At 39.7% G+C, this 13297-nt stretch overlaps 1 protein-coding gene across 1 annotated transcript in view; it reads right to left on the bottom strand.

The window, feature by feature from the left end:
- Positions 1 to 13297, bottom strand: part of STK10 (serine/threonine kinase 10) — a 141422-nt gene that overhangs the window by 49466 nt on the left and 78659 nt on the right. The window contains exons 5-7 of the mRNA XM_044664452.1: positions 5546 to 5618; positions 2397 to 2591; positions 497 to 578 (exon numbers count right to left, since the gene is read on the bottom strand). Coding sequence (XP_044520387.1) covers positions 497 to 578; positions 2397 to 2591; positions 5546 to 5618 — 350 coding nt within the window. The remainder of the gene's footprint in view (positions 1 to 496; positions 579 to 2396; positions 2592 to 5545; positions 5619 to 13297) is intronic.

Raw genomic sequence — 13297 nt, 5'->3', positions numbered from 1 at the left:
CTACTGGGAGGAAATCTATATACAAAGATAAAGATAAGTCCAAAACAAAGTAGGGTATAGAAGAGAGATTCAACATACTGTAGGAATATTTATGGCAGAAATACTTTGAGTTGGAGAAGGGGAATAAAAGGAGGTAACAACTAAACTAAGCCAGAAAAGAAGAAAATCATACTGAAAGGCCAACATGAGTAAAGGGCATATGCCAAGGCATGGGCTATGGCCTTTACAAATGTATGGAAGCACACAGGTATTGAGGTGGCTCAGTAGATAGAGCACCAGGCCTGGAGTCAGGAGGCCCTGGGTTCAACTCTGGCCTCAGACACTTCCTAACTTTGTGACCCTGGGCAAGTCATTTAACCTCCATTGCCTAGCCCTTACCCTTCTATCTTAGAGTTGTTACTAAGACAGAAAATGAAGGTTTTGTGTTGTTTTTTTCTCAAAAAGTATGGAAATTAGAGGTGGCTATTATATATAGGTTATGAGTGATTCCACTTACCTCTAAGAGTTGTGCAGCACTGGGTCGGGTCTCTGGATTCTTATCCAGAGCAGTCTTCAGGAAGTCCCGGAAGTCCAAGGACCTGTGTGTATGTATAGAGATTAGCAACAAGGTCAAAATGGGGCAGAAGTTCAGGAAAATTGACCCACAAGCTCCCCATCTAGTCCCTTGTAACTACATCCTCTCTGAAGGAGTTGTAGGATCCCTAATCATACAGCCCTTCTCTTAGCCTGTCAGAAAAAAAGGTCCAGCTACACCCAGTCTGCTGTGTAAGATGAATGAAGAAGGTCCAGTGACTCCTGTACCACCAGAACTATTTAAGGAACAAGTTCTGGCTTCAGGTAGCATTCCTTTTCCCGGACTATGTATATTATTTAACCAAGGCCATCAAGCTGTCAGCCCATAACTCTTTGAGTTGTGTTGCCTTCTGCCAACCCTAGGTGAAAGTTTTCCTTTGCGCCACTCCACAGCATTCCTAGACCTTCTACTGGTGCTCCCAGCCAGATGCGAATGTTGGCCCAAAGAAGCTAGATGATTTCAGCTTCACTGCCCTGAAGTAGGCACTCTGCAAAGGAGAGGCTGGTTTGGAAATAAAGGGAAGGAGAAGCCAATCAAAAAGGCTTAACCCAATATGGATGGAAGCAGACTCACTAAGGCCTCTTTTTCTTTTAAGAAACACAATGAAATATTATGATAGTGCCAGTGAGTCCTTAGTATTGATTAAAGAAAACTGATATGGTTTCTCATTCAGGAGAAACCAAAGTTTTCAACTCAAGACAATGTCATACTATCATTTTAAAATGCCCCCTCCCCTTTTTTTTAGGGACCTTGGTGGATCTAGTCCCGTATCAGGGACGGTGAACTAGTTTCCAGAAATGATGGTGTCTAGCCCCTTGACTTCACACTGAATAGTGAGATTATAAACCATTAGAACTAGAAGAGAGCTTAGAAATCACCTAGTCCAAATTCCTAATTTTTAAAATGAAGAAAATGAGGCACAGAGAGGTTACGCAGTCTGCTTAAGGTCTCACAATGACTTGCTAGAACACGGATCTCCTGCCTGACTGAGCCTCAGGTCCAGCTCTTCCCATAAACCAGGACTCCCCCCTCAGTCTGGCTTTGGGTTTTTTTCTACTTCCATTTCTCCACCCAGACATTTTATTAGTTATCTAGCTTAGGTCATTTCTATGGGGATCCCTATATGTTTGCTTAGGGTTTCTAAAATGAGAATAATATGGGTCAATGAAAGAAAATGGGAATGTTCAGCCCAGAGAAGAGAAGACTTGGGAAGGGCATGACAGCTGTCTTCAGGGTTTTGAAGGGCTAACTTGGGAGAAGGATTTGTCCCACTTAGCCCAGAGGGCAGAACCAGGAGCAATGGATAGGTCTTAAAAGTAGACAGGCTCCAGTCTAGTAGAGGGGAAAATCCTCCTCACAAGGAGAGCTGTCCAAAAATGAAATAGCTGCCTTTAGAGGTAGTACATTGTCCCCCATTGGAGGTCTTCAATCAGAGGCTGGATGACCCCTTGTTAGGTGGGCTAAAGAGGCCTTTGCTTGGGAATACAGATTGGACTCAAAGGCCCTGGAGATACTTCCCAATGCAGAGGTTCTATCATTCTGTAAGAACCAAGGAAGAAGGCTTTAAAAGACTGGAGAGTAAGTCATCCTGAGCTATGGAGCCCAGGTTCCATTTTGAAAGCAGTAATAATGATGAAGGGACTTGTATCATAGCTTGAGTATTTTAAGGACTTCTTCCTATCCCCTGTGGTTCCTCCCTTCTAGTTTTTCTAGTTGGTCCTGAGCAATGAAAACCTCTTAAACGTCCCCTCCCATCAGCAGAATCTGAATTCTACAGCAGTAACGTAAATCAACACATAATCAGGTCTCCTTTTCTTCTTACCATTTGGATGGTGTGAGGAGTGTAGGCGGGTCTGATTTGGCAATCTTCAAAAGGACTCGCATAGGATTCAGTTCATGGTGAGGAGGCTCTATCTGCGCCATCTCAATGAGCGTGATGCCCAAGGACCATATATCAGCCTTATAGTCATAAGGGGTATCTTTCATGGTCTCACACATCACCACCTCAGGAGCCATCCTGAAACAGACCCAGGACACCAAGGAAGAGAAGAGAGGGAGAGTTAAGTCTCTAGAACAGATGCAAAGTTGCCATTTGAAATTACGATCTACTTTGGCAATAAACCCATGTCAACACATGAACAGCCGCTTCCATCCATTTATTCACTTTACCTCCCACTGCCTTTCTTTTTTGTTGCTGCGATTGGCTTTCCTGACTGGACCTGGCTTTTTTTAATCTGTGGGTAGAGAGAGCTCCTGGGGAAGAGCTTCCTCTTCCAATGTAACTTAGCACTTCCCCTACTATTTATGGGCAGGTGGATGGTGCAGTGAATAAGAGTGCTGGACTTGAGGCAGGAATACCTGAATTCAAATCCTACCTCAGTCATTTACTAGTTGCTTGACCCTTGGAAAGTCACTTAATCTATTTCCACCTTTGTTTCTTCATCTGTAAAATGGGGATATAACAACTATCTCCATCTGCTGTGAGGCTCAAATGAGCATGCATATGTCAAGTATAAATGTTAGTTATGGTCTTAGAGTTAATTCAAGTCTTAGAGAGGGGCACTGAGAAATTAAGTGACTTACTCAGGATCATACCGCCTATAGGATACCTAGAGTATGTATCAGGGGCAGGATTTGAACCCAGGTCTTACTGACTTCAAGGTCAGCTCTTTTTCCATTCCTCCACCTTACCTCCTCTATTTCTTGTTTTCCTCCTATAGAAATTGGTACTCCACCTCCTCCAAGGCAGCCTACAGTTGTTGATTCCTACCACCAGGTGGCAGGAGAAATCAGAAGTAGACAGTAAGCCCTACCTTCTGAGTGGGGACAAGCACTTGTGGGGAAGAGACAAAGTGGGGGAAAGAGAATCCTAAAGGGTGATGGGGCACAGGGGAGGGGAGAGAAAACTAGGGAAAAATAAGGATACAAGAGAAGACATGGTAAAAGAGAGAAACTGGAAAGGGGGGGGGGGAGTCAATTTAGGGGAAGAAGGCAAGATCAGCTGGGTCGGAAAAGAAGCCAGCAGCATTTAGCTATAAGGCAAAGCATTATATGGCTAGCCTGAATGCCAGGATCTTAAGAATTAAGAAATTTGGGGATATGATAGCTCATGCTTATTAGGCAGATAAATTGGGAGAAAGTCTGCACTTTTCCAAAGAATTCACCAAGGGTTTAATTCTGAGTGTGAGCTGCTCTGGCATTTACAAAAGTTCAATTCACATGCAACTGCTGGGGGTCTATAAATGGTATAGAGCTTTCCGTGACTCTTGTAGAGGAGAGAATGGAGCAAGCCCTGCTTTCTCATCGTCCTCTTCCATGCTCAAAGTGATCTCCTGGATCCATTTGCTAGAGAGGTAGCTGAGGCAATCAAGAGCTGCTGATTTTATCTCTTTCTGTTCAATTCCTAAAAATGAAATTCCCTGAGAGACCTGCAAGGGATAGCCTGGAAGGTCCATGCCAGCTCAAAATCTATGATTCTATGTCCCGTTTCAGAAAAGAATCGTGGTTTTAGTCTGACTAGGAACAGGAGACTCCACTTGACCTGTAAGGGTTTACTATCTGCCTCCCCCTAAACACTGTAACCAACAAATAAGCTGCTCCTTTCATTTTCATGTACAATCATGAACTCCTATATCAGTACTCCCAGAGCTTCAAAAATATTCAGGGCAAAAGGTTTACCAATTTCACATTTCAAGGGAGGGTTGGGAGGAACCTCAGAAAACATCGAGCTCTCCTCCCTCACTCTATTTTGCTATGAGGAAACTTTGTCCAAGAGAAATGAAGTGATTTGGACAAGATCACAAAGCTAGCAGATGGAAAAGCCAAAACTTGAAAAGCAAGGTTTCTGATTCCAGAAAGGCATCATAAGCTAGAGTGCTAGACTTGGAGTCTAGAAGATTCAAGTCCCATCTCAGACACTGGCTGTGTGACCTTGTCTGAGTCATTTAGCACTTCTCAGATTCTTAGTTTCTTTATTTATAAAATGAAGGTGGCGATAATAGCACCTCTCTGTGTTTTGAGAATCAAATTAAATAACATATGCAAAGTTTCTGGAAACTTTAAAATGTTCTATAAAAACAGCAATGAAAATTATTATTACTATGAAGCCTCTCTAGTCTTCATTCACTAATTTCCTCTCCCCACCTCCCACTCTCCCTCCTTGGGTATCCTCTATTTCTTTTTCTTTTTCTTTTTAAATCCTTACCTTCCATCTTGGAATCAATATTGTGTATTGGCTCCAAGGCAAAAGAGTGATTAAGGGCTAGGCAACGGGGGTTAAGTGACTTGCCCAGGGTCACACAGCTGGGAAGTGTCTGAGGCCAGATTTGAACCTAGGACCTCCTGTCTCTAGGCCTGGCTTTCAATCCACTGAGCTACCCAGCTGCACCCCCTCTATTTCTTTTTGTGTCTCTTTGTGCATGTTTCTTTTTCTCTCTCCTTTTATCCCTCTCACTATGTCTTTATCTTTCTCTGTTCCTATCTCTGTGTCTCTGTCTCTCTATCCCCACACACACACTTGTTTATTTAATACACTTACTTTCATTTTCAATCAATTAGTAAGTGTTTATTGAAGACCAACCAAGGGCCCAATCTTATGGTTGGCAATGTAGAGAACATAAGCAACATAATCCATGATGCCCGATTTCAAGGAATTTTATAATCCGGAAGGGGAGGCAATACTAATGTCCATGGAACAAATGAATAGTACAGGCCAATGTACAATTAAGTGCTAAATTATAGGGTACAGACTCTAAGTGCATCAGGAATTCCGAGGAGATGGGGAAATCAATAAGGACTGGGATAAAAGGGAAGGCAGACCTTGAATTGAGCCTTGAACAATGGGTAGGTTTAACTATTCAATTAAAATGGCCATACCAGTGTTTTTCATCCAGCAAGTAGCTTTGGGGTGGGGGAAAATCTTTGGCTCAAGGTTCAGTCTAAGATCCAGTTTCCAGAAGCTAGCTTACTCACCAGTAAGGTGTTCCTATGAAGGAATCTCGTTTCTGCAAGGTTTTCAGATTCTTGGCAGATACACCAAAGTCAGCTGCAAAGCAAAAATCTCAGATAAAGAATCCTTCTGGCATTCCTGAACCTGACCCCTCCAGGTAATAAAGATTCTGTTGAGAAATTCACTGACGCATATTCCGAAAAAGCTCCCCCCCCAAAATCAGCCAGCAGTCCTTCAGAAATCCATGGCTACAGGCAGAATATGAAGCTGGATATACAGATTCAGGAGTATTTTTCCATAAACACGGAACAGACATATTGTCTTAATAAATGGAATTTAGGATAAAAATGAAACTCAAGGGGGAGAGAGACAGAAACAGAAACAAAGGGAAATAGGGTGGAAAGTAATATATGAAACCTAGAGAAACATCATGATAGCATAACAGTAATGATAATAATTGTAATTACTAGTAGTTTTTATACAATACTTGGAAGTTTATAGAAACTAATCTTTTTTTTTTTAAAACTCTTACCTTCTGTTTTAGAATCAATACTGTGTATTGTTTCCAAGATAGAAGGTAAGGGCTAAGCAATGGGGGTTAAGTGACTTGCCCAGGGTCATATTGCTAGGAAGTGTCTGAATCCAGATTTGAACCTAGGACCTCCCATCTCTAGGCCTGGCTTACAATCCACTGAGCCACCAAGCTGCCCCCTATACATAGGAACTATTCTTGACAGAAGACATGGTGATGAAACATGTTTTCCATCTCCTGATAGACAGTGGTAGACTTTAGAGATAGAATGAGGCGCACATTTTCAGACATGGTTAAGGCACAGATTTATTTTGCTTGATTATATTTATTTGTCATGAGAAAGACTTTTAAACAGGGCAAGGGAAGAAGCGGGAGAATTGTTGAAGGGTTTACTGATTAGTAACAGTGATACTTAAAAAAAAAAAAAAAAGGAAGAAATGCATACCAAATATTTTTAAAATAGAAAAGAGCAAAGTTTGGAAGGCTTGTGTGGATACTTCTGTATTAAATGTATATTAATAATAACTAATATTTATATAACACTTACTATATGCAAGGCTCTTTACAATATCATCTTATTTAACCCTCATAACATCCCTGAGAAGTAGGTGCTTTTATCATCCCCATTTTACAGATGAGGGAACTGAGAGAAACAGAGCTTAAGTGATTTGCTCAGGATTACCCAGCTGGCAAGTACTGGAGGTAGTAACCAAATCTAGGTTTTTCTAACCCCAAATCCAAAGCTCTTGCCATTACCTCATGCTGCCTCTCTCAGAGATTATAGCTACGGGGGTCCGGAACTACTCAGCACATGATCTTGTGCAAAATTAAATTTTTGAAATATGAACAAACAGTTTTCAAAAGAAGAAATGCAAACTATCAACATCAAATTTTTTAAACAATTTCAAATCACTAAGAGAAACATCCATTAAAACAACCCTGAGAGGAACAGCACAGCTAGGTGGCTCACTGGATAGAAAGCCAGGATTGGAGACAGAAGGTCCTGGATTCATATCTGGCCTCAGACACTTCCTAGCTGCTGCCTGACCCAGGCAAGTGACTTAACTCCATTTGCCTCCTAATTCTCACCACTTTCCAGCCTTGGAAACAATATTTAGTATTAATTTTAAGACAAAAGGCAAAAGTTTAAAAAAAAAGTCTGAGGTTTTATATCATACTAATGAATTGTCAAGAATAATTTATTTTGGACTAAACCTGTGACTACATGGGCATAGGGAGATCCCAGTGTGGAAACTCTTTCCACTGATACAGTTTGGAAATTTCATGGATAATTTAGAATCTTAGAGCTGTGTCTAATAAAAGATGGAAATAATCAGAATTAGGGGGATTTGGGAGGAGTCAAGAACACTAGTACATTGCTGAGAGAGTTATAATTTCATCTAATTGTTCTGAAAAAATAATTAGGAAAAAATGTTATGAATGCGTGAGATAACACTGAAATGTTCATTCTCTGATTCAGTAAGCCTACTAGAAATATAGTAGGGGTTCATTGACTGGGAGAGTAGCTGAGCAAATATATAAATATATATATTGAATATAATCAAATATTAACATTCCTTAAGAAATAACAAATACAAGGAACGCAAAGAAACGTAGTAAGATTTGTATGAACGGATTCAGAACAGAAGCAGAAACAGGAGAATTATAAAAATAATCTAATTGTGTCATGGTGTACTTTATCCAACACAAATTGCATTACACGTAGGCTAATCTGGTTCCAGAGAACTGACAGTGAAACCCACTTATTACTCTTGGTAGAGAGCTAGTGGACAATTGGGTACAGAATGGTGCAAAGCTTGTTAGATGCAGGCATTGCATCTGGTTGTTTTGCTTAACCAATTCTCTTTGAATCGCCTGGGAGAGTAATGGTGACTCTGGCTGTCTGTTTTCATTAGAACAAGGCAGGCCCGGAGTTCTTTGGGGGATGGTCCACAGACCTGGTTCTGAGATATCAGGAGTCTACAAACAGCCAAGTATGACTGCTGAGCATAAAGGAGAGCTACAGAAATCAGTGATAAGATGTTAGTAGGGCAAGTGAAAGAGAGACGGATAGCATCACGCTAAGTGCTTTACAATTATTATCTCACTTGTGCCTTATTTTACTTCATTTTAGTAATTACAGGTAATAACAAATTTCCATGTGTTTTCCTAAGTTACAGGATCAAACTTATCTCCCTCTCTCCCTTTCCTTTCCCCTCCCAGTGCTGGCAGAGGAACAAGTGTTATTTTAAAGAACGATAATAATGCTAACGATAACTATGGAATTTTTTCATAGTGCCTAAAAAAAAAAGAACCCCTTATCTTCTGTTTTAGGATCTTAATACCAATTCTAAGACAGAAGAGCAGAAAGGGGTAGGCAACTGGGGTTAAGTGACTTGCCCAAGGTCACGTAGATAGGAAGTGTCTGAAGCTAAATTTGAACCCAGGGCCTTTTGGCTCCTGACCTGGTGCTATCTAGCTGTTGCTTTTCATAGTGCTTTTCCTTTTGCAAAGTGCTTTGCATACACTTTCCTTACAATAACCTTGGGAGGTAGGTGATATTATTACCCCCATTTTATAGATGAGGAAACTGAGGCAAAATTAAGTGATTGTACTGCTAGTATGTGTCTATGGTTAGATTTGAAGTCAGATCTTCCTAATTCCAGGCCTGGGTCTCTATCCACTTCAACACTCCCATACATTAAATGAAAGAAAAGATGGAGCTGCTGAACTCATCTCTGAAGAGGAGATGAGAAAATGTACCTGTCACCCTTCTTTGCAGGGGGAAGGGACTTTGGGGGACTCCAAGTGTGGAACACATGATATACTAATGGACTTTAGTTGTGTTGAATTGCTTTGTTTGACCTTTTTCTTTTTTTATTCCTTACTGTGAAGGATGGCTTAATGGTTTCTAAAGGGCAAGGAATATATTCAGAAATGAAGGTGATATTGAAACCAAAGATATAAATGAAAAAAATGTTAAAACTAAAAGAAAGTTGAGAAAGAACAGGAAAGGAAAGGAGAAGGGGGCACACGGAGTTGGTATAGTAGAGTTGTGAGGATCAAAGAGGAAAGTGTATACAAAGCACTTTGCAAATTTAAGAGCACCATGAAAAGCAACAACTAGATAGCACCAGGTCAGGAGCCAGAAGGCCCTGGGTTCAAATCTGGCTTCAGATATTTCCTAGTTGTATGACCTTGGGCAAGTCACTTAACCCCAGTTGCCTAGTCCTTTCTGTTCTTCTGCCTTAGAGTTGATATTAAGTATTGATTCTAAGATAGAAGGCAAGGGTTGTGGTTTTTTTTCAAAGCACTATGAAAAAGTCCATAGTTATTGTTAGCATTATTATTGTTCATTAAAATAACACTTGTTCCTCCGCCAGCACTGGGAGGGGGAAGGAAAGGGAGAGAGGGAGATAAGTGCGATCCTATAACTTAGGAAAATGTATAGAAAATTTGTTTTTACATGTAATTGGTAAAATAAAATAAAATAACTCTTGTTCAAGATACCCCAGGAAGTTTACTAGAATAACAAGACTCTCTGGTAGACTTGTCTATAGAATAATTAAAGAAAAAGTGAAACCTGAGTTGAATTTCCCTGGTTGTCGGCCTATCTTGAGTGTGAAAAAAACAAATGAATGTCCCCACCACCCCACCCCTAGATCCACATACCCATCTTTCACAATGCCAGCGTGCTTATCCAAGCTTCCCCTGAGTGTCTCCCAGGAGCCCTCCTATCCTTGGGAGCTGGATGGCAATTGCTTCTTCCCTTCACATCCAATGGCTGTGAAGCAACGGGCAGAGCTTCTCCCCAGGGACCAAATGGCATCAAGTGCCCAGGGATGAGACAGCAAGAGGAAACCATGGAGCTAGCACAGCAGGCGTGGTCTAATGTCACGCATCCCAGGCCCTCTGGCCTCCTAGGTCTTCACTGCCTCTTACTTCCCAAAGGATTCAGGAAGACGTATTCTTCATAATACTAAAATGCTGTCTGTTGCTCAAAGAGGATCACTGGGCCTCAAAGAAGTTACTTTTAAAGTGAAAATTAATAGATTTTTTTTACAGTAGTTTCTAATTTATTTCTTCAGTTTATTCCATCTTCAGCATATTTAACAACAGAGGTTATTTTGCCATGAGGCTTGTTTTTTTGTTTTAGTTTTTTTAAACAAAAGTGTTTTATTTTATTTAAGTGTTTTTTAAAAAGTGTTTGTTTGTTGGAAAAATAATATTACATACCTATTTGAATTTGTTATAATATACTTTCAAATGGATATATAAATATGAGTCTATGTTGTTTATCCAGAGAAAAGATAAAATAGAATAATTCTTTTGCAGTAGATAACTCACTCTGGAAGCTTTCTTCTATTATTCTATTTAAAAAGATTCATGGACTCCTAGGACAGCAGAGCTGGAAGACAGAGTTATGAGTATGTCACTCCATTATTTATTAGACCCAAGAACAGAGATGGATCAGAAGATCATAGCTTTAGAGGTAGAAGAGAACTTAAAGGACATCAAGTTCATTCCTCTTATTTTACAGACAAAGAAAGCGAGGCCAGCCCCATTGCCTAACCCTAACCATTCTTCTGCCTTGGACCCATATTACTTAGTATTGATTCTAAGACAGAAAGTAAGGATTTAAAAAAAATTTTTTTTTTTTTTACTATTCCAGCTGAGCAAATTTCGGTATATGTTGATGATGGGAATACTGTTGTGCTATAAGAAGTGATAGGCAGGATAATTTCCAAAAGAACTGGAAAGACATACATGAACTGATGCAGAGCAAAATGAGCAGAACTGGGAGAACATTGTACACAATAATAGCAATATTGTAAGATAATTATCTGTGAAAACTTGAAGACTCTCAGCAATGCAAAGATCTACGACAATTCTGAGGGACTTATGACAAAGAATGCTCTCCACCTCCAGAGAAAAAACTGATGGAGTAGGAATGCAGATCAAAGGATATTATCTTTCATACTTGTTTATTTATGATTTTATTTTGGGGTTTTGGTTTTATATGAGTATTCTCTCACCACAATAGCAAATATTGAAGTGTGTTTTGCATGTTAATATACATATAATCCAGAACAAATTTCTTACCATCTCTGAGAAGGGGGAGGGAAGGGAAGAAGAGAGATAATTTGGATCTTACAATTTTGGAAAATGTATGTGGGAAATTGTTATTACATGTAATTAGTAAATAAAAATATTTTTGAATAAAATATAAAATTTACTATTCCCACTGCATTGTGCTGTTTCTTAGAGCAGGTGGATTGAGGGAAAGAGTTCACACACACTAGTTTAATGGTCCTCCCACATGTCTTAAATCTCACTTTATTTCCCTCCTTTCCAACCTTTCATGTGTTCCCTTTTCTCCTACATTTTAAAATAGTAGAGCAATAGTTTGTTTGTTTGTTTTTAAATCCTCACTCTCTGTCTTAGTAATAACTCTAACACAAAAGGGTAAAGACTTAACAAACGCACTAAATGACTGGCCCAGAGTCACACAGCTAGGAAGTGTCTGAGGCCAAATTTGAACCCAGGTCCTTCTGTATCCAGGTCTGGTACTCTATCCACTGTGCTACCTCACCGTCCTGAGCAATAAGTTTTTATTTTTGAAATTATATTTTTAATTACCAAATCTTAGGAGATGAAAGAGACCTCAAAGGCTACTTGGTCCATCCTGTGCCTGCCTGGGATTCACCTCTATAATGTCCCAGTAAATGGTCACCCAGTCCTTACTAAGTGCATTACTTCCCAAGCTAGTCCATTTCATTTTTGGAAAGGTCTAATTCTTTGTCTAGAACTTAGATCTGCTTCTTGGCAGCTTTCACCTTTGACCACAACCTTGTCTTCTCCCCTATGTTTAAAACAAATCTAATCTACACTTTCACTTGACTGTCCTTCAGATATATGAAGATGGTTATGGCATACCTGCCAGGTCTTTTCTTAATCTTCCTAAATATCCTCAGCTCCTTCAACTTATCATTTAGTACTGTGCTGGTAAATGTTTAACAGCTATCTCTCTGGGAAAAAAAAGTATGCATAACACCATTTTTAAGTTTAATCTGAATTATTAACATTTTCTCTTGCCATCACTTTCTGAAGTCTAGACAATCAACGAAATGATCAATCAAGCCCTGATTTGTAGTATTTGCCAATTTCCCAGATTTAAATGCTTAAATTGAAAATATAACAACCAGCTTACAAGCTGGTATGAGCTGGTTCTCTAGTACATGATGGTCTCTACTCCCCTATCTATCCTTGCCATTCTTCTGTAGATGAAGTTTACTTTGTCAATGTCCTTTATAAAATGTGATACCCAGAACAGAACGCAATATTTCACATGCCATATCATGGAAAAGATCAGCAGAACTATCATTTCCCTTGCTTTGGATTCTGTTTCTCAATGCATCTTGGGATTACATTAATTTTCTGGCTGCACTGTTAACTAGCTTAGAGTCCACTAAGATCCAGTGATCTTTTCCCCATTGGAACTATTATTCAACTATGCCTCTCTTTTTGTTTTTTTAATTCAAGTCTATGATTTCAAATTTATTTCTGTTAAATTTCATTTTATTAGATTCAGTTCACTGATCTGGTCCATTTAGATCTTTTTATATCCTGATTCTCTCATCCAACACATTAGCTATCCCTCCTGGCTTTGTATCATCTGCAAATTTAATAAGTATATCATTCATACCTTAAGCCAAGTCATTCATTAAAATGTTTAATAGTACAAGGATAACACAGGGGAAAAGAATGATCTCCTGGGACACTGCTAGAGATATCAACCACCTCTGCTAGTTGACATCAAATCGTTAATGATTACTCTTTGTAATCATCTAGCCCCCATTTCTCCATCTTATACATGAGGATAGCATGAGTTACAGAGCTGAAAGGGCCCTCGCATGTCATAGGATCATAGATTTAGAGCTAAGATAGCTCTTCGAGGCCATCTGGTCCCATGCCCTCATTTTGTAGATGAGAAAACTGAGGCCTGGAGGCAATAAAGTAGCTCAGAGGATTGAAAGCCAGGCCCAGAGACAGGAGGTCCTGAGTTCAAAGCTAGCCTCAGAGAGTTCCTTGCTGGGCAAGTCCTTTAACCGCCACTGCCTAGCCCTTACCACCCTTCTGCTTCAGAACCAACACATGGTATTGACTCTAAGTAAGTAAGAGTTGGCTTTTTTTAAAAGAAAGAAAGAAAGAAAGAAAGAAAGAAAGAAAGAAAGAAAGAAAG

Source organism: Gracilinanus agilis, chromosome 2 (genome assembly GCF_016433145.1).
Source record: "Gracilinanus agilis isolate LMUSP501 chromosome 2, AgileGrace, whole genome shotgun sequence".
NCBI classification, from domain to species: Eukaryota; Metazoa; Chordata; class Mammalia; order Didelphimorphia; family Didelphidae; genus Gracilinanus; species Gracilinanus agilis.
This window is presented reverse-complemented; position numbering and strand designations above follow the sequence as displayed.